The sequence below is a fragment of the Nipponia nippon genome, unplaced genomic scaffold, assembly GCF_047370975.1.
Source record: "Nipponia nippon isolate SJK-2023a ecotype South Korea unplaced genomic scaffold, ASM4737097v1 scaffold_1, whole genome shotgun sequence".
Lineage (NCBI taxonomy): Eukaryota > Metazoa > Chordata > Aves > Pelecaniformes > Threskiornithidae > Nipponia > Nipponia nippon.
In genome coordinates this window covers 97,497,291-97,518,924 of record NW_028262290.1, presented here as the reverse complement: position 1 = coordinate 97,518,924, position 21,634 = coordinate 97,497,291, and the positions used below count along the sequence as shown (strand labels likewise).

At 43.4% G+C, this 21,634-nt stretch overlaps 2 protein-coding genes across 10 annotated transcripts in view; one reads left to right on the top strand and one right to left on the bottom strand.

The window, feature by feature from the left end:
* Positions 1–4,442: 4,442 nt before the first annotated feature.
* On the top strand, positions 4,443–13,087 carry FAM8A1 (family with sequence similarity 8 member A1). 2 transcript variants are annotated; one of them, XM_087763752.1, is made up of 5 exons: positions 4,443–5,103; positions 8,671–8,791; positions 11,110–11,233; positions 11,455–11,594; positions 11,923–13,087. In XM_087763752.1, exons 1-5 carry the CDS (start codon positions 4,467–4,469, stop codon positions 12,065–12,067), a joined length of 1,167 nt encoding a protein of 388 aa, XP_087619878.1. In that variant the 5' UTR covers positions 4,443–4,466; the 3' UTR covers positions 12,068–13,087. The 2 variants fall into 2 exon arrangements, with proteins under 2 accessions (XP_087619878.1, XP_087619870.1); XM_087763744.1 differs by lacking the exon at positions 11,923–13,087 and adding an exon at positions 11,777–11,916 and having other exon boundaries at positions 4,452–5,103.
* Positions 13,088–14,893: 1,806 nt separating this feature from the next.
* The window catches only part of NUP153 (nucleoporin 153), a 47,356-nt gene continuing 40,615 nt past the window's right edge, over positions 14,894–21,634 (bottom strand). For 7 of the 8 annotated variants that reach the window (XM_087763697.1, XM_087763709.1, XM_087763703.1 and 4 more), the window contains 4 exons: positions 19,968–20,336; positions 17,930–18,202; positions 16,473–16,632; positions 14,894–16,003 (listed from right to left, as the gene is read on the bottom strand). In XM_087763697.1, the coding sequence (XP_087619823.1) occupies positions 15,919–16,003; positions 16,473–16,632; positions 17,930–18,202; positions 19,968–20,336 (887 nt within the window). In that variant the 3' untranslated portion in view covers positions 14,894–15,918. The other variant, XM_087763723.1, reaches the window with a different exon arrangement.

Below are 21,634 nucleotides of genomic sequence, written 5' to 3'. Positions count from 1 at the left end.
CACTTGCTAAGGCTTCCCAGTGCCATAGTTATTATCCAGACAAACCATTCTTGTTCGTACTATTTTCTGAGTCCTCGACGTATCTGCATCTGCATGAGTTCCTTCAATGTTACTGTATGCATGTTCATAAACCTGTGCATCACATTTCTTTCCCAGAGATCAAGATTTGTCCGTTCGAAGTCCTTCAGGGGCTCACCTCAGTATGCACCCTTAGTGCACTCTCCTGACGTGCTATGCGACTGGGCTCCCTCTAAAATGTGGAAGCAGCTGCCGCTTGTTTCACAGACAAATGAAGGTAATGTTCACTCGATTACACGATATGCTAGCAAGCAGAGCAGTCATCAAGAACACACAAGATAAATTCAGTTCCCCTGCTGGAGGTGATTTGGACCCACTGCTGTGAAAATACTGCCCAGCAGTAGCTACTGCCCTCAGATGGTCCCTATAAACAGGCCCCTGACACATGAAGCAGTCATTAGATAAAAATCATAAATAACACTCCCCAAGCAACGTTCTGACTACCAGAAAACAAGAACCTGCCTCCTCTTTATGGTTGAAATAATCCTGAAAAATCTTTTTGGGTGCCAAATTTTTGTAGAAGAACCGAGAACACTCTCTACTCCACCACCCAAAACTCACTGGTGACCTTCTAGGCTTAGCCCTGCTTCCCTAAGTCTTGCTGCACACCAAGGACCCTACCTGATCACCACTGACCACCAAAGATTCTTCTCCAAACCCCTAGTTCCAGCGCTGCTTCAACGGAGGCACACTCACATTTCCTCTCTGGCAACACTAAAGAATGTAACAGGGCATTAGGCAACTGGGAAGGCTTCTGACTGCCACACTCCCGAGTAAAGCTGTTTTCTCGTTACTCTTCATTCAAACCAGGTCAAGGTAAAAGGCAAATAAAGGTATTTACACACAACTCCCAAAACAGACAGTACTGGTAAACAAGTAACCACACTAAAAATCTATGTACCTAAGATAAAAGTGGAAAAGTTCCTTTTTTTCCTCCAGCGGATTTGCTATGGCCTTTTTATCTACTGTGACCACTGGTATTCTGTTCTTTGTCTGTATTACACCTGAACTTGCATCTGTTAGAAAGAAAATACCTCTCGGTGGACCATGACAACTTTTAGACCCAATCTCTCCTTCAAAATCCTCAGATGGATGAGACAGGTCAGTTTCAGAGTGAAAGGCTAAATTGATTTAATTTGGGAGACAGCTGTGCCATTTTTCTACACTGAAACATATAATGTCTTACTTTATACTTATGTAAATGCATACAGTTGGTTTTTGGCTCAAGTTTCATGTTCTGTACCTGACTGCTTGCCCCAACAAGGGGTAAAGTTCTCAGTCTTCGGTGACTCAGTCTGTATGTTTTTTAACCAACATTTGCATTTAATTTCACTCTGTACATGAACATATATACTTGATACAAATGTCTAAATAGCACGAATATATGTAGGCTGCTGGGCACAACCATAATTAACCACTTTGGAGCGACAAGAGGTTGCTGTTGATTAATGTCCAACAACGCTCATCCAAGGACTCTTTAAAAGAGCTCCTATTATTAGAACACTTCAGCATGATGCAGGAGATGTGATCTGCATCCCCCAAGCAAAGGAAGGAATTGAACTTCAGTTTCATGTATCGAGATGAATGCTTCAGCAATTCCTTGGTTTTAAAAATTGTTTAGAACCCTGCCTTGAAAACAAGATGCTAGCATGTGTATCAAAACTGAGCAAAGATACATCTCTGTCCCTCTGAACAACAGGCAGATTTACAGCAGACCAGTGCTCTACTACTTCCTAGTGACTACAAAAGATTCCCCAGAGCCTGACAGATCAGGCTTTTCAGCATTACCTATACTTCAAGAGCTTACTGTGGGATTCCAGATTCCCCTTAAACCTTAACTATTGCAATATCAGCTTTTAGGTGCTTGCCTCCCTCTTTTGATCTAGTTCAAAACATGTCCTCTTGCCTAAATCTCATTTCTAGAGAAGAGGATATTTAACTGCTGAGGCATTCAACCACTTATTTTCATCAACTGGTACAATGAACTACCTGAGATTATCTCCCTTTCTGACTCTGCTCACGAGAGAAAGCAAAGTAAAGTAGGGAGAAATCGGTGTTGCAGAAGATTGTAAGTACTCCCATAACATGTGTGGCAAGCTGACACAGCAATAAAACAAGACCCTTTGCCACCAAAAGCCTAAGCTGTGAGTTCCCCACCACTGGCAAGCACTGTTGTTACAGCATCTTTTTATCATATGCATCACAGAATAGAATAATCTTGCTTGCAGAATTTGTGGGTCTTCTGTGGGTTGCTTTTTTAAGGCAGAAGAATGAAAAACTAACAACTGAAAAATCTGGGAATGAAGAAATGTTGCACTGTCTCCGTTACCTGTTACTCCCCTTCTCTCTGCTGTGATTCAGGTTCACCTGGAGTACCCAGCATAATCGCGTAGTGGGTTCTAACTGGTCATGCCTGTGTAATGCTGCTGGTGACCCTAAAATTTACACGACTGGCAGCATTATATGAAGCCTGTGAGATCTTGTAATTGTACCTTAAGATGTGATCTGGCTTGCAAAACCTGTGGCTGCACACATACACAAAAAAAAAAGGCCTGACACCATTTTGTCCTGAAGGGTTTGTGGTGAAAATCCAATTAAAAAAAATTAAATAGACTGTAGCTGATGAAGAAAGAGTGAAATATTATAAGGAAGAACCTCTGTTATGCTACTTGTACCGTCAGTTTTCCAGGCTAGTTTTTCTATTAGGAATGAATAGCTTGTTTAAGACTTATGTTTTCTTCTATACAATTGCCTAACTTCCTTCCTTTCTTTCTTTGATTCTTCATTGTCCTTTCTAATCATGCTAAAACTTGCTATGTTTCCCAAAATCATTTACCCATATTGGTTTCACCCAGGTCTGTATTACAAAACACATGCCAGCGTAATTAGAACCACATCGATGTACTACATTTAATTAAGGTGGTATGAGTTATCTGCGAAGCACTTTGCCAATGCACCTCAGCCTGTCTATATGAGAGACTCACACCGCAGAACCTACTTCAGGTTTTAAATTAGTTAGGGTTACATGGGAAAATAATGTATTTGTTTTAGTCTAACAGAGAGAGGGAGAAACTTTATCAGCTGTGCTATTTGCTGTGTTAAAAATGGGAAACTCCACGTTTATCGTGTATACTACTAGTTCATTCAGTATAGAGCTGTGTTAACATCTGTATTATGTGGAACTTGAGGTCTGGTTGAGATGCGTAATAGTACACAGGAACCTTAAATATTAAAAATTAATTTGGAGAACTGTGTTTAAACTTGCTGTAGGGCTCCTGGTTCTTTGTTCAGCGTTTTTGCACAGGAAGAACACGAATGTGATAGGGGGAAAAAGACAAAAAAGGGGCGATGGAAAAGCAAGCCATATTTACACAACAAAATCAAATTGTACAAGTACACAAGAGCAATTTAACGCTTTTTCTCTCTCCGAACAATTTCAGCCCACTTCCTATTAGCAAAAGGAAAGTGTTTGGAAAGTTGCGGGAGGTCAGAAACAACACCCGCCAGCCAGCACAGGCGGCCGTCAGCAGCAGGACAGGTAACCCTGTGCAGCTGCACCTGCTCGGAGGCGCGGCAACGCCTTACTCCTCGCCTGGCTTTACGGCCTCCTCTACCACAGCCCATCGAGAGTAACGTGGCTGGGGTGTGGGCCAAACTCAGGAGTCAGCTGAGGGGACAGAGAGAGAGCAGCTGACGCCCGGGGCCCCAGCCTGCCCTGCCAAGCACCTGTGGAGACACGGGAACGAAGATCCACACAGAAGATGGAGACTCCCTTTCCGCACCACAGTACAACGCTCTGGAGCAAGCAACCCCCCCGCCCCAGGCCCGCTTTCACAGCTGATGCCCGGCTGCGAAACCAGGGCCGGGGCTTTGGCTGTGCAGGATGACTTACTCCCGGGGGGCGGCCGGCAGCCGGCCCGGGCCGAGCCGAGCCGAGCGCCGCCGCTCCCGCTGAGGAGATTGCCGCTCCCGCTGAGGGGAGCGCCGCTGAGGAAAAATTTATGCTAAAATTTATGCCAAAAAAAAAAGTTTACGCTAAGGAAAAATGACGTGCCTTCTCTGCGTACACTGCGGCGGGCAGCCCTCTCAGGAGAGCGGGCAGCACGGCCTTAGCTCTTTCCCCCCTTGGGGCTTGCTTTCTCCCCCGACAGCACTTGGAACCGCCCCGGGCGGACCGCGTCCCTGCCTCGACGCTAGGCGATACCATCTCACTGGGGGGGGGGGGGGGCAGAGGAAGCCTGGTTCTTTCCTGGCGCAACGGCAGAAAGGGGTTTGCTGCAGAGTGGTACGCTCCTCGGCAGGCTGGGTGCCTGAAGGCCTAGTATTCGCCCGCTGCCTCTGCTTCCCCCCCTCCCCGTAAGTGGGAGAGGCCAGGCGTCTCCCAGCGCATGCGCGGTGAGGGAAGGCCCTCAGTGTCAGAGGGGAAGGAGGAGATGGCGGAGCCCGGCCCGGAGCCGGGCGCGGGCCGCACCGGCGCTGGGGCGGCGGCAGCAGCAGCGATGGCGGAGGGCGACGGCGTCGACGGAGGGGAGGCCGCCGCCGCCGCTGCTGCGCCGTCACCGCCGTCCTCCCCTCCGGCGGCCGTTGGGGGCGAGGGCGGTGGGGCGAAACCGCTGAGCGCGGCGGAGTACGCGCGGCGCGTCCACCAGTGGCTGTGGGACTCGTACTGCGGGTACCTCAGCTGGCAGGGCTGCCTGCCCGCCCTCCTCGCCGCCTCCGCCGCCGCCTCCGCCGCGCCCGCCTGCGCCGCCGGCCCCCCTCGCGTCGCCGCGCCGCCGCCCCCTCCCTCCCCGTCGCCGGGGGCGGCCGCCGCCGCCTACTACAGCCCCTTCTACCTCTTCGCTCCGGCTCCAGCCCACACGGCCACCGCCGGGCCGGGGCCCCGCGCCGCAGCCGCCGCCCCCCCCGCCGCCCCCGCTTGGCCGGGAGCGGCAGGCAGGCTGACCCCCCTGCCCAGGGCGGCCTCCGGCAGCGCCGCCGGCACCAGCGGCAGCGGCGCCCCCAGGGAGACGGGGCGGCCGGCAGGTGAGCGGGGGCGGGCGGGGCCCGGCCTGGGTCGCTTCGCCTGGGGAGGAAGGGGGCGGCCGGCCTGGCCCGTGGCGGCCGCGGGCAGGCGCTTGGCAGCGCCCGGGTGCCTGGGCGGCCGCCGGCGGCCGTGCGGGGTGGGCAGGGGGCCGGTGGCGCCGGCTGGCCGCCCGCAGCGCCTTCGGTCTCCCCGGGCCCTCTCCGCCGCCGTTCTGGGAAGCGGTGTCTGGAGAAGGAAGCTGGGGGTTTTGCAACCGTGGGGGTCGCTGCGCGTCTGTGGGCTGCGGGCCCGGGGGTGGAGCCGTGCCTTGTAAAAGGCGGCAGCCCAAATGCCGAGTTTGTAAATCCAGAACTTAATCCATAAGCAGGTTTGAGAGGGTTGACTTGTGTGTACGGCTTATAACTTTAGTGCTTGTAAGATGATTTATTTCATGGATACGAAGGACTTTATTTTTTCCAGTGAAGCTTATTCTTGTGGTCGCAGGCTTGTAATGCATCTAACTTTATAAGTAGCCTGTTCCGATGATGAAATCTAAACCAACTTTATCAGGTTTAGTGGGCTCTTGTTGCTCAAATAAAATCATTAAATGAAATTGAAGCAGAGAAATAAAAACATGCTTACATTCAGCAAGCTAGCGGCAGGACGTGAGATAAACACAAGTCTGTTAGGGCTGTAAATGTTGAAGACTGTGCATAGCAGTGCTTCTGTTTATATTTGTTTGAGAGCAAGATAAACTTGCTCTGATCTTGTCAGAGATAAAACCTGGAGCACGCAAACATTTCTTGACAAGTCGAGGAGCGCCTAGGTGACATTCCCTGAATGTTTGGTAGCACCTTGAGTAATGGTAGAGAACTGTGGAGCAGAACAGTGCTAAAGGACTTTGGAGAAAAGCCACATCTCCTTTCTTTCTGCCGGGCAATGTACAGCGTTACTGGTCTGTAACGTTATTGATAAGCGTAGTGACTGGGTGTGAGGGGAGAACGTTTTTAGTTGCTTTTTCTTTCTTTTGAAGGGAGGGGAATCTGGCTTCTGAAGTTGCTTCTTTCTTGTGGTTTTAAGCAGATGTTGTTTGAACAAGGTTGTAACACAAAGTCGTGTTTTCTTTAATTGTGCCCTGATTCTGAGTTATAGATTGCTTATAAACAGATATTGCCAGTTATTGAAAAAGAGGACGTGGACAAGGGCTAGACTGAAATGATTGTTGGATTCTTACCTAGTTCTTCAGGAACTAATTCCATGTGCTAAAGGTAATTTATGGCATGAATAGCACTTGATACTGCTGAACATGGTTATTGTGAATGCTAAATACTGTTGCAACACCCAGCCTTCTTAAGGGAGCTCTGTATGTGATATAGTGATACGATACAACTGTAGACAATGACCGTTGTGCCGGTGCTTTGGCTCCAGATTGCAGATGGATGTATCTGGAACAGCTAAAGCGATTACGGCTCCTTCTTGTCTGCTGCAGATTATTGCCCACACAGCAGGCTTGGCAGGGCAGGTCACGTATCGTCCCTACGCCACTGCAGTTTACAGCCCGGTGTGCTTACGTAAGCTGAAATAAGTGACAGCTTATGTTAATGTTGCAGATCTTAAACTGGGATGTCAGAAAGTGGATTTGGTAACTGCCTTTTCCAGTTCAATCTGCCTGCAGGTGTGTGTCAGAGCACCAATATTAGCAGCACTCTGGGCAGCAGCAGGCTTTTTGTGGATGGTCATCGTGATTTAAGACCCTTTCCCCCCTCCCTGCCTAACTGCAGGAGATTACTGCTCTTCTGCTGGGAACAGCAGAGCAAAAAGTGCGTCCAAGCCTCAGCTGCTCTGCCTGGCTGACTGGTGCAAACCCATCTTTATTACTAGCTTAATGTGAGATCCTAGACTTTGAGCTGAGATGGACGTGTGTTGCATTTGGCTGTCCCTGCCATACAAATAGTAACCCCTGGCAAAATAGTGGATTTCTGACATGAGGAACATCTCAAATCACCGCAATGGAAATCTGCCAGAGTCTAAGGGTTGCCAAGGTTTCTTAATATAATGGAGTTTAACATAATTATTTTCTTAGCCCGACTTAGCTTCTTCCTTATTCAGTCCTTTTGTCTAATATATTCAAATGAAACTCTGCCACTAACTTCAGCAAATGTGTTGCTTTTAACAGAGCAAATGAACGCTTTTATCTGGCGCTGTATGCTCAAGCCGGGACTGGGGAGACTGGCTGTGCTCCCTTCTGCCTTAGTTGAAGAATCTTTAACTAGAATTTGTTTGACAACTTGAACGTGCTTTGACAATGAGACTTGAATCCATTTTAGTATTTACTTAACAGTCATGCTACTTGGTATTATCGATGCAGAGTTATCAATCAGTGCAACAGCTGTGAAATAAAGATATATAAACTGAGGTGTGTTAAATAAGAACTTGCTCTTATCTAATCCCTGCTTGATTATACTTCCCCCATTTAAAAAGCGCCCAAGTGCTGTGGGCTGTCAGCTTCGCTTGCATAGCTTGTGAGGCCAGGACTGGCATTATCGGTCTCGGCAGTTGAACTGTGGAGTTTTATTCTAAGTGAAATTTGATGATGTTTTTTGAGATTGGAGAGAGGAATGATTCTCTTTCCCTTTTCCTTTTCTCCTTTCCCTGTGTGTGGGGATTGGCATTCTCAGAAACACTAACAAACGCAGTCACTATTTTCCACAAGTTACATCTAGTAGTACTTAGGTATTTCTAAATGAAGTTTTGATGCGAGTCCTTGCTGGTTTCATGTGAGTAGTCATGTTTGTTGTTTGGGAAACACAGAGGGGTAGATAGGTTCAGATGAAATTATTCTGCAACACTATTCCTTGGAAGCTTTCTAAGATATTTGAAAATAATTTAATATTTTCTTTGCTTTAATCATCTGAGCAACCAAAGCTTGTAACTGTGACTACTTATTTTGCCCTCATTTGTGCTTGGCCAATGAAATAGGAGAAATGTATTACACTTTCTGGCTCGTGGTAGGGCAGCATGCTGTGTTTTATTATAATAATAAGACATCTATAGGAATGTTTATGCCAGGTGTGACTAGTATTTTCATCTGCTTCTGTTTCTGGGTCTGACTTTAGACAAAATAGGCTGTGTTTTAGAGAGCTGGTACTTGGTACATATGGAAGCCTTGCTGCTGAGCGATAGAGAAGTTGTGGTAGTTCCGAGATCTAATTTTCCTTTTATCTGAACTCTCAGGTTTACTGAAATCTGTCTCTATGAAGCTGTTCTAAATGAAAAAAACACAAGAATTGATGCATCTTTCATGTACTTTGGTTCTTTAGCGGGGTGGGATTTTGCCTCTAATCCTAATTATGAGGGGACTCAGTTCTGAAAGAGTTTAATTTAAGAAGGTTCTTATAACTCAATTTAAGCAATTCAGGTAATTTTTTATTCATACACTTTTAGAAGTTTTCTCGAAGATGTGAGCTGAGATCAAGATCTTGATAACGTTCTTGCGGCGAGGCTAATGTGAAACATTCTTTAGATGATAGTGTTAACTTTGTGTTAGTGCAGTAAAATCTGGGTAATGTTAACTATTTCTGTTACAGGTCGGGAGTTCATTATTCCTTCGCTGGCACACAGGTTCATAGCGGAGATGGTGGATTTTTTTATTCTGTTCTTTATAAAGGCAACCATTGTTTTAAGTATTATGCACCTCAGTGGAATAAAGTAAGTTGAACAATTTAAAGCTTTTGTTATGTACAGCTTTAAGCTCTTCATGCTCTTTGAGGTGTCATGACGTATATATGGTATGCTTATGCATATGATGGCACTTAATAACTGTCAAAAGTTGAGGAAAAAGCACCACTAGGTTAACCTTCTTTTAAACACTTTCTGATTTTGGGTCAGCTGATGGAAACAAAGAATTTGTACAGGTGTCTTCATAGGCTCACAAACTCCTTACTAAAGATAGATGAGGCTTGCAGTCTTATTTTTTGGGAGGCAATAGCAAGATTTTTGAAAAGTCCTCTAAAAATTTCAGAGAAAAAACATTGGCAAATAAATTTGTTTTTTAAACAGCCTTAAAAGATGTACTGGATCTGTCTGGGATGGAGTTAATTTTCTTCATAGCATCTCCTATGGTGCTGTGTTTTAGATTTGCGACCAAAACAATGCTAACCGACAATAAAAAAAAATTCAGATCCTACATGTCAGATATGTACGTACTTTTAAAATACAGCCTGATTGCTAGGAATGCTACCATGCTGCAGTCTTTACTGGGCATAAGTTTGGTTTCTAAAAAAATACGATTAAGCATCGTGTGTATCAACTGTACACTAGACTGAAAGATTCTTCATTTCACATTCTTAGATGTAATCATTTACTTAAAAGACTGTTTCTTTTTTATCTGCTTCTTTAACTGTAGATACCTTATTCCATAGCTCATTTAATTCCTCTGCTTTGGGTTGGTGTAATCAAATATTTCGGTCTGATTAGGAGATGAGAGCGTGGTATAGTCAGTAATTCCATTACTGTACAAACACATTTCAGAATCCAGGTTTTCTGCTGAAGAACCTTCCAAATGTTGACTGACTGTAAACTGATACTATACAGATAACATCTTTCAGGCACCTTAAACTTCTGCTTGAAAGGTGTGTGGAAGAGGGTCAAATCCAAAACAATAAATACGTCAATGTAAGTGATCAGTGGTTTTTGTTCAGATAAGCGTGCAATTAAAATACCAAACTCTCAGTTGTGTTTAGTTGCCAAAACCTCCAACTCTAACCTGACAGCTTGTATGTCCATCCTGGTTTTAGCAGGCTGAGAATATTACAAAATGAAGTACTGGAAAGATGGGGAGCAACTGTATGTATATTGCTTCTGTGAAGTAGTGAAGGGGATGGAAAGAGAGGGAATCTTTTTCAGTTAACTTACAGTATATTCAATATGACTGCTTTTGCAAGAGCCAGTAAGTTGCTTACAAGTAACTGCAGAGAAACATTCTGGTGGTGGGTTTTGGGGTTTTTTTGTTTTGTTGGTTTGTGGGGTGTTTTTTTTGTTTGTTTGCGAGATGTGGTGTGGTTGAGGTCAGGCTGAGGAGTTGTCATGAAAAAAACATGTCCTCGCAGGCTCGAGACAGAGACTTCAGGCCAAGGTTCTGTTGAAGGGAAAGGCAGGTTGTGCCACACTATTTTCTGAATTCCTTATCTTTGTGATCCTTAAGTCTGAATAAAGAGGAAGGCAAGTAGTACAAATATGGATGGACTGTTTTGAAGCGGGACTGCACATTTCTATGTGAGTAGTAATTCTCACTTAGATGGGTAAGTGAAAAGTCCTCGCCTAAATACGTTGCAAGTGTCTCCGTTCCAGGGATAAGAATGGTAAATCTGTAGAGTTTATCTTGTGAAAATAGGCAATTGACTCCAAATTGATGCTTTGCGTAGCTTTGTTTGTTAGGGTAAAAAACTGAACGTTTCAATTGCTTTAAGCTTAAAAACTTACCCTTGCATGCCAAGGTGCCTGCCTCTAGAAGAGTACGGTGAGCAGTAAGGACTACTGAGAATGAGGAACCCTGATCATGCAAGGGAGGACAGGCCTCCCTCGCTTGCTTAGGGACACTTGCATCTTCTGCCTCGCATTTATAGAGAAGAGTGCCTTTTCTTTTTCCTTGAGAGTTCCTGTAAGGAAGAGACTTGGATGCCTTCCATTTATACAGTTAGATGATCACATGCAGGATCTCTTGTTTATCTCCTAAGAAGTGTGAGAATTTTCAGAACAATTCTGCAGCTCGCTACCCAGGGACACCATTGTGCAAAAGTGGTAATAAAGAACAATCTTTTCTGAATGAAAAAGACAAAACAAACTAGGCAGCAGCTCAGAAGGAAACCTAGTGTTCTGAATTTGAATGGCTTGTTTAGTATCGGAGGAGCCAGGGAGCTTTTGTTCTTTTACTAATATCAGAACTGAAGGAGTGAATTCTAGTATTAAAGGGGTAACATTGGTATTGGGAGAAAGACGGTTTTAAAGTTCAGTCTTATTTTGTACAGGGACATCTCTAAATTTGCCATGCATTACATAATAGAAGAAATAGATGAAGATACATCCATGGAAGATTTGCAGAAAATGATGATAGTAGCTCTCATCTACAGGTTATTAGTCTGCTTCTATGAGGTAACTACTCATTAACTTCTATAATTAATAGTCGTCAGTTGTTGAATAAATGTTGAAAAAAAAAAAATGTATCACCATTGGCCTATAAAGTAAATCCTTTTTATAGTATTTTGGATTATGTTGAAGCTTACAATGTTCACGTAGCTTTGATGAAAACCAAGTTTGCTAGACCAATCAACAACAGGGTGTTGTATGGAACTGAAATAACCTTTCTTTTACAGATAATCTGTATTTGGGGAGCAGGTGGAGCAACGCCAGGGAAATTCTTGCTTGGATTGCGAGTTGTGACATGCGATACATCTGTACTTATTGCGCCCAGCCGTGTGTTAGTCATTCCGTCTTCTAATGTCAGTATGACAACGTAAGTGCTCATGCTCGGTCATGTTGGTTTTGGGTTAATAGTGTGGAAAGCGTGCAATTTGGAAGGAAATACACCATTTCTTTATTAGTGGCCCTTGCGATACTTAGATTGCAAGAGCTATTGTTAGATTCTGTGACCTAAGAATGAAATGGCAGTTATTCAATTGTGTGAATATTTTTCAGGTCAGCTGATAAAATAATCTCCTCTGAACTCTGGGGATGGATTTTTGTGCTGTGTGAAACTGAGGCACTAAACTTGAAAGTGAACTACCTACTGATATGAGCAGAAAAGTGAAAATAAGGCACCGAATGTTTTATTCTCATTTCAGGTCCACAATACGAGCTTTGATCAAGAATTTTTCTATTGCTTCATTTTTTCCTGCATTCATTACACTGCTGTTTTTCCAGCATAACAGAACAGCCTACGATATTGTGGCAGGGACTATTGTGGTAAGAAGAAATGGAGTCAGATGATACCAAAAGAGGAGATTTCCAGACTGGTTTTGAACATCCCTTCCCACCCCCAGTGAACAAAGACCTACCCCAAAACTGAAATTGAGGTGTCTGGCAGAATCTTTTGCCCAAATGAAATGGGAACCGATTCAGAAGCTAAAGAAAACGTTTTACTCCGGTGTGATGCCAGCAGCTACCTTCAAAGTATTGGAGTTTTCGTAAATGCCAAAGAAGTTTGGGAGAAACCATACCTGTTAAATCTGGAAGTATTAACCTCCGATTGATGAGAAAGAAAGTGGCTGTATTAACTGCAGAAAGGAGCTGTTCTGTCCGTCGGTCTGTGGCAAGCAGATACCTAGAAATACTCCACCTTAAAAGAAATGTCGCTCCTGCAGTGTTGGATGTTGGCAGGTAACTAGAAAATCCAGTTGTTTTCCAAGCAGTTGCCTAAGTCCTATGATAAACTCTGAGGGGAGGAGAACTGCAGTACGAGACAGTAAGGCAAGTCACGTTGACTGAATTGCCAGGCGCGTAGGAGACGAGCAGTGTTTACCATGTCCCTTATTACTGCTTCACAGCCCGTATTCCCTCACCTCTTTAAGTATTTTATCAGAACGTTGATGTGAAAAGTTTGTTGCATGACTGTCTTAAGCATTGTCACTTATTCCACGTCAAAGCTAATGAAGAGGTGAAATAATAGCTGCTTTTTCTCTGGGAAGGGTATGTTACACTGCAGTGTTAGTGAATCGGCGTGTGTAATTAATTCTGGAGCTGTGAACAGTACAGATCATGCTAATGAAAGGTAACTTTTTTGCTTCTCTTTGGAGTGAAAGCACTTGTCTATTTCTTGCATATAATACCAAGCAAAACAACTGAATGTGTTTCAGGAGCATGCAGAAAACATTAACTGAAATGTGTTATGGGTGTAAATCTATGGAAGTACAAATACTGGTTATTTTCACTTTATAATTCTGGCTAATTGTTTGTATATTCAGAATAACTTAAATACTGAATAAAGAAGCCTAATATTTTGCATGATTACATAGCTTTGATAATTTGTTTATTCTCATGTCGTTAGTATCTTGGGAAAGGAATATAAGCAACAATGTTAACGTTGTATTAAAATTTGAGTAAGAGCTGGGAATTCTTCTAGAGCCGTTTTTGTGCGTTCTTCCCTTAGGCGTAACTATGCCACTCTGTGGCTGAAGTTCTTGCCCTGCCTTCTGTTTTGGAGGCTGGCAATAGAAATGTTGGAGAGCTTGGCTCTCTCTCCTGTCTTCAAGTGAAATAACTTCATCAGCAATGTGTTAGTATTCTGCGATATTTGAGTTTGACAAGTGGTGTTTGTTTTTCTGCTTATTAACATAATGTTCTGCGTATGCGTTCTGATCTTCATTTACAGTGATGTTTTGGGAGGTCTGAATAAAGCACCCTTTTCCTTTGGAGGCTGTTAGACCGCTTGAAGATACTTAGCTGAAACAGAACTTGAGAGATGATACCACTGCAGTGTTCTTTCAAAGAATGGCACTGTTGACTTAAGCATTAAAGTTAAAAGTTCAGGCTTGGCCATCAGCCTGACAGAAGCTAAAGCTGTCAAAACGAACTGAAGTCCCTTGTAGGGTGCGTGTTGCCCATTTACAATATTTCAGTATGAATACAAAAAGCACTTTTGTTCCATTTACTGCAGCAGTGACCTAGAAACTAGGATTCAGGACTGGGGGGGGGGGGAAGGGAGAAGCAATACTGTTGGCTAAAACTTTATTGCTACCAATTCAGGTGCAAGGGAAAGCATCTCTCACTCTGTAGAAAAATACCACCCCTTCCCACAGCAGGTAAAGAAAAAAAAATTACAAATCAAGAACACGGAGCCTGTCCATGGAACTATGTATACATTATGCTGTTGTAGACGCTAGCTTTTAGTTTGTCTCTTATGCGAGTTGCATTGAAGATGCAGCTTTTTTCTGTTTGTAGGAGGTGATAGAGCTAAGGAAAAGAAGTGGAATTTGTGGCGTTTTTCAGATTTAGACATCTGGAAATATGTAATTGCCTATAATCCCTCCCCAGCTGCAGTGGCAGGATGTGACTGAATAGCAGCTTACGTGTGTGGTTTGTTTTAAAGTCTAGTTGCTGAATGTTTTCTATTTATAGAAACGGTGATTGGTCTCTACCTGTGTAAGACTCCCACGAAAACAAAAGTCAGCCTTTGTCCTCCTGGCAAGTCTTGTCTGTGGTTAGAAAAGTATCTCATTTTGTAATAAATACTGGCACCTGTAGTTGGGGTGAATGGCAGAACTGCTAGCAAAAAAACCCCAGCACCGCAGCTGAAGACACTGAAAGCTTATGCAACTTAACCCAGGTCTTTGCTTGCTCCAGCTAGAACTGCAATCACATCTCAACCATGAACAGAATGTTACACCTTAGTAAGAGTTCAGCTGTGCTCCCCACACAAACGAGCATTTCCTCTCAGTTTCCTAGAGTAATGTCTAAGAAGCTCCTCTAACTGCTACAGAAGTGGAAAACAACCCCAAATTACTCCTTTACAGTTAGGTGTACTTTTCCCTCTTCAGTTAGAATGGTGGTCAATGTTTGTAACGCGAGTACTTTTTTTTTTTAATAGCTCTATAAAAATTAACTGCAACCGGTGCGTGCTGATGTATCGCTCCAAGCTTAAGTCTACAATAAAACTCTCCTCCCTAACGGGGAACTCTAACGAATTTAAGATCCTCTACAATTAGCGTCGCTGTCAAAAAGCAGAGGCTGGAGAAAGCATGTGACATCAGTCGGGCTGAGTGCATCGTCCTGTACGGTTAGAGCTGCAGATGCCTTCATGGAGAGTTAAAACTGCCAGACAATATTTCATAGTTTTTATTGATGGCATTTATCCCATGGTTTAACATGTTAATTATACTGTAATAAACATGGCTTTAATATTAAACTTTTCCTTATTATCCAAAGTCACCACAGTCCATTTCAGTAAATATAAAAATATATACTTAATACTTTGTACAATACTGGTTTTTGGTCCAAACAAAAATGGATCAGAAAAGCCAATAAACTTACTTTAAGAATTCCCAATTTTAAAGATTTTCTAAATGGATTTAGGCAACTTTGAATAATGGGATTTACATAAAATCTGAGACAATACTAAACAAAAATGGCCGTAACACACAAAATTAAAATTTCAATTTCACAGATTTGTTATGCCAAAAAAGTACATAGAGGAACAAAATTGTATTTACACATGTTTCATAATAAAATAACAAAGGCGAGACACGTGATAAAGGGCTGTAAGAATGAAAATATAGAAATAGCATATAATTATTAAATGAAGAACTACAGATCTAACAAGTCCTTAGCACGGATCATCCTTTAATCAGTCTTCCTCTATCGGAAAATTTTAGTGCACGATACACCCAAACTCACTCACTTCACACATACACCAGCACAAACTCCGCATAGAAATCATTCGTTACCCACATTCTCTACTCTATACACCATCCCTCGCTGATATAATTACAATTTCGAGGCGTCAGTAAACGCAGATGAGCGCACATAGTGGTGCAGATGAAGAGGTATTGTACAAGCCATTCACTGTGCAGGCTCTACTCACGGCTACAGCCAGGCCATGCCGAGTCAGTGAAAGAAGTAACTTGCTGGAGTCTAACATAGTTTTGCTTCAGAACGGCTCCGGTGCCAACTTTATTCGTTACCAAAATAGCTAACCGGGGAGAGGGAGGGGAAGGAAAGGGCAGCAGAGTTTCATATTCCTGTAGGCAGCTCTGACTTCAGCTAACCCAGCATGAGGTACGATCCCAACAACTGAACAATGCGGGGTAGTAGCTGCTTCCAAAGTCGCTTTACCAATCGGGCGATTATTTTCTACGTCTAACCGCGGTCTTTATCTTCCGACCAGAAACTGAAGATCCAGAGGCAGAGAAAACATTTTTCCCATTAGTCCTATCAAAAGAAATTAGTAGTTCAGAGTTTAGGACAGGGTAGCTGAAAATTCAGGAGCAGCACTGAGTAGATACTCCAGAACACCTGTGCCATAGTCTTGTCTCACTAGTTATCAGCTGGCAACAAAGGGCATATGATGAACGGGAGGAAGAGAGTTCCAGAAACCAAAAGCAATTAAATCTCTCTTCTTCAGAAGGCAAGTAGCAGCATAATGCCTAGACAGGGATTTTACCTTTCAAGCACAAGACAATTTCGCATACGCTGATGCGTGATCTCTCTCTGACAACTAGGCTCCGTTAAAGGTACCGTTGCTTAGTGAGCCCGTCAGGCTAAGACAAGGCAGGATGCCCAGTTTAGTTTCAAACTCCACGGTTCATCTCAACACCTCAGGATTTAACAGCAGCAGAGGCTGAACACCGTCCACTGATACTACCCAAAGCTCAAGTGAAATTCTGATACGGTCTCTTACCCCACTGTAAATGCCGGAGGCTGGCTGAAGGAAAAGCCTGAAGAGCCAGAAGGCTGTGCCGGTGCTGCTGGTGCAGGAGGGTTTGCACCAAAAGTAAATACTCCGGGGTTATTTGCAAAGTTGAAACTAGAAGTACTACTTCCAAACTGGAACACGGAACCTGGGAAGATGGGGCAGAAGCGGAAGGGAGTAAGAGAGCTGACATTCGAGTTCATCCTTTCCAGCAAAATCCTCATGTTCTTCCCACTGTCTTTGATGAATTTTTTTTACAGGTCGCTCAAGACAACAAATCAGGGGGGCGGGTGCACCAGAGATGCCAGATCACTACAGGAGCGGTACACAGAAGAATTCGTTCGCTTTAATAGAGAATCATACAGGGATTCTTAAAGTAACACTGCTGGCGCACTGGTAATGAATTGGCTGCTAACTTCCGTCCCACCATTAAGTTTATACCTGTGCATACTGAAGTTTCTTAAGGAAGTCTTATAGTACTGAATCACGTAGATTTACATTTAAGTAAACTTTCCTGCGTTCGTGCAGTCGATCTGAGGACTCCCTTCCATTTAATGTGCTAACACAGCACCTCATCTTAAAAAAAAAAAAAAAATTCCTACCATCAAAGTAACTGATAAGCACCACAGACAATCCAGGGAGATTTTTATGTTTAAACTGCTACCTGATTAATGAAGGACTGACTGAGCCATGTGGTGTGCCAGCTAATCATCTACCGAGTAGTACAAAAATGTCCGTTACTTTTAATGGAGACTATTTTGTAAAACCTCCGAGAGGACAAAAGGAGGCTTTTCCCTTGAAGTGTTCAATGCGGTGATCTCAAATACCTATCTTCTTAAATAATTACTAGTGTGGAACAGGTCTTTCTTACACTTCAATTATCAAGATCATTCTCTGCCCCCTTCCCACGGTATTTTATACTTCATTAGTAAAAAGAGCTTTAAATAACATCTTAACCCACAAATGCTTAAAAATAATTCTGACCATATTCTTACACGACAAAGCCCCCAAATCCAAATAAATTGCCGAAGCCTGTTAACGAAGTCAGATAGCTAAGAACTACTCTAACAAATCCAAAAATAATAATTTTGCTGTCATTCTGGTTTGTACAATCTTAGCAGCAAATACTCCGTGGTTTTCAACACTTCCTTTTAATCCCTAGATTTCTCAAGAAAATAAACCCCGACATTTAGCGGTAGGGTTGCATCCTCCGTGTCTGCTACGTCTCTTGTGGAGAAGGCTTACTGTGAAGCTGGCGTAGCTACGGCACATCCTCCACAGTCAGGAGTGAGACACAAATGACTTAACTATATATATATATATATATATATATATATGCGCACAAGGCAGAAGTCTTCTTTCTCCATATAATTTAAGGTGCACTTAAAGAAAAATAAAATACGTAACCTCTGAGACCAAAAGGGAAGAGGATGGTCAGCACTCACCAGCACTGGGGGTACCAGAGCCAAACCCTGGCTGTTGGGTCGCTTGCTGTCCGAACACAGAGGGCTGAGTACTGCTCGTCACCGAGCCGAAGGCAGGAGGAGCAGGCTGAGTGCCAGCCGAAAACAACGTTGTCGACAGCGAGCCAAAACTTGGAGCGCTTGGTTGGCTGGAGCCCTGGCTCTGGCCAAATGCTGGTGGCTGGCTGGCGCCAAACGCTGGGCCGGCAGCAGGCGCTGGAGGCGCAGAGCCAAACAGAAACGAATTGGTCAACCCTTGGGGAACAGAAGAGAAACGTCAGGATACGCCAGGTCCCCTCCCCACCCAAGAATGAATCTAGAAACAAAGGTTTTAGCTAAGCCCCCAATGTTGCCCAAGTCTGGTAGCTGAATACCCGTCTTAATTTCAAACTGATTGTGTCAGTACATAAAACAAATACTATGGCAGCCACAACAGGAATTGCACCTTTTCTTGCAAGTACCGTGAGAAACGCCAAGTTTACGAGAGTCAGACAAAGTTAAACCTCAAACACATTGCTTGTCTAGAGTCAAATTACTGTGTTTACATTCGTGTTCTAGAAACAGATTCCCACAAATAGTACATTTTAATTTGTATTTACGAAAAGCTGTCGATATCACACACAGAGAATATTCATTCAAATTGTATTTTTCAAACGTGCAAAATACAGCTCCCGATTTATTAGGATCAGGAGAAAACGAATCTTTCTTGTCAGGCAACTGCGCCCCTCGCTGCCCAAGTGTTTACCATTATCAACGCCTGGAGGCCAGATCAAGCTTGCAGTGATCTCTCTGTACCCAAAAGCTCGGTTTAGCAGAGTAATTCTCTACGTAACATCAACAGACAACCAGCTCATTTGTTTAGCTGCTTCGGTTCTGCGTGGCCAGCAGAAATACCGAAACAAAAATACGTGGCTGAACAGTGACTCTGAACATACACAGCGGATCTGCTACGCAAAAGGGGACATTTTAAATAGCACTATTAACGCAATTTAAGCAGCCTTCACGCAACAGAAGAAAACCTCTGTTGCACCATAACTTGGAACGGCTGACTCTTTTTCTTTCCAAGACGATGAACAGATACACGGTAAAAGTTAATACAGGCTTCTGCATTAAAAAAAAAAAAAAAAAAAAATCCTGTGTGAAGAGGTTTGAAATCTGGCGTCACCTACTAACGAAAAGACACTGAAAGGTCCCGATTTGTAAGCAGGTTAAATTGATCTGCTGGTTGTTATAATTTAGGACTGTTTTTTCTCTGTTTCTCATACACAAAAAAGTGTGCAAATTTCATTTCTGTGAATGACAAGGTTAAGCAATTGGATCAAACTAGATGAAGTCTCTTCCTCACAGATTCAATTTTATTTCCAACATACTGCTAGGCTAGCAGGAACACAGATGATTTGGCGGCTTTAGTCTTGTGTCATACTGCTATATTCCTGCAGTGGGGTAGCGAACTTAAAATGGGAAGAAACTTTAGATTCTTATCTCTGTCTTCTCTAAATTGCTAGAAAATTAACAAACACTGGCCATAATGCATTATTAGAAGCCAATCCTTAAGCAGCAGCAATTGCAAGTAGAGGTATTGTGTTTATACAGACACTTGTGAAGGAAGGATTTTGCAAATCTTCACCTTGTTTACAACACTTGAGAGTTGTAGGTATGGGGGAGAAAAATCAGGACAGTTGTAATTCATTTACTTCTAACGGTAAGCACTGGACTGATAGCGAGAAGAAAGAAACTATCATTCTCATGGCGAAAAGTTCCTATACAAATTGAAATCCAGTAAAGGGCTGTCCTTTGCATAAAACAGTGCCGCCGCCAGTTCATTCCTAAACTGTATTTCCCAGACTGTCTGTGAAAAACTGAGCCTCAATTCATATTGTTGAATATAAATACTCAATATTTTTCTCTACTTCCATGCATTTGGCCTACACATTCTGCAAGGTAAAATATTCGTGAAACAGTATTTCCTTGGTCCGCTGTGTAATGGCAAAAACGGGAAGAGCATCTATTTAAAACGTACCTGTTAAACTTGATGTGGTTGTGGCTCCAAAGGTAAAGCCTGAATTTGCTGCATTGGTACTGCTGGCTCCCGAACCAAAGAGAAATGAAGCAAGAACCGTGCTGGTGCTGGAAGATGTGGTTGCTGGTTTGTTTTCTTGAGAGGAGCCAAATGACTGAGATGCTGCAGATTCGGCAGAATTGCCAAAAACAGAGCTGCTCACAGTGTTGCTAGGTTGTCCAAACACGAAGGGAGCGGGAACTGGCTGAGGATTTGAGGAAGAGATGGCGCTGCCAAACACACTGCTGCTGTTGGCTGAAGTGGCGGGTACGACTGTGCTGGAGGAACTTGAGCTCAAGAAGTTGAAGGATGGCTTTGCGGCTCCTTGATCTGAAAGGAAGGACGGTACATAAACCACCACGGAAATGCCAAATGAAGTACAGCAAGTAGACTCCTGTTTCAATCACCGTGCAAAGAGCAGTCCTGAGTGACGCCTCAACTGCTATCCCAGCTACTGTCGCTTACGTAAGATCCAGATTTAATGTGCTGATTGCTGCCATCCCCAATTAAAGGAATGGGAGAATTGCGAAGAACAAGGGCACCGCTGCAGTCTAGGCTTCGCTGGTTACGAACACTAAGCATTGGATGTCGTTACCTGAACCAGTATTAATCAGGACATCTGAACTCTTCAAACAAAGATATATTTCAGATGTTCTTAGAAGAACAACATCGATCGCCTGTAACAGTTTTATGGCTTTGCTCAATGGAGTATTGAAAAACACAGCGATACAGCTGCATTTGTAGCTTGTTCGAAAATACAGCCCTGTGCCTACAGCTTTAAGTCAAGCAAAGCTTACCATCCTCCAGCCTAACTCTTCCAAGCTTAAGCTTAAGCACCTGCAAGACCTGCTTTTAGGAGCAACAGAGAACAACCCTCCATTAAGACCATTGTTACAAAGTACTGAGTGCGGTTTTACACACGTAGAACAGAGCTGTCTTGTAAAGTCAGTCCTTCTTCAGCTTCCCCTAAGCTGCTGGTCTAATTCTCGTTATTAATTTGTGACCTTGTTTTCAATTTCCCACTATCTTTTTCCCCAGCAGTTATGGCCCCTTTTCGTCTAATGCCATTTTTAAGGGACTATACCATTCTTCAGAACTTTTGTTAAAATTTTGTTTTTACACAAGGTGCTTCATCAAATTTCCATGACTAAACCAAACTCCAGAACTTTACCCGGCAGGTTAAAAAAAAAAAAACAAAACAAAACCAAAACACCAAAAAAACTCCCAAACCCAACCTCGAAATCACCCACCCACCCGTCTCTCCTCCCCCAAAGCCCACAATCCTCCAAAAACCTGTCTGTTCAGTAGCAGTCCAACGTAAGAATACTGTGACTAAAACCAGTATAACGCTATGTATTGCTTTTATTCAGGGTTACTTACTGATGTCCTGGTCCATATCACTTCAGAAGTCAGAAATTAATTCTGTTCTCTAAAACACAGTTGCTAAGTCATACAAATGGAATTTAACAACCAGAATTTTTCCACACAGTGATCACCACTGAACAACTTTAATCTTCCACTGCAGAATTTCAACAAATTAAAGGAATACAAAACTGTGTAGTATCTATGAAGTGATTTTTATACCTTTGTGGCAGTAGAGAAACAGCAGTATACACCGTAGCATAGCT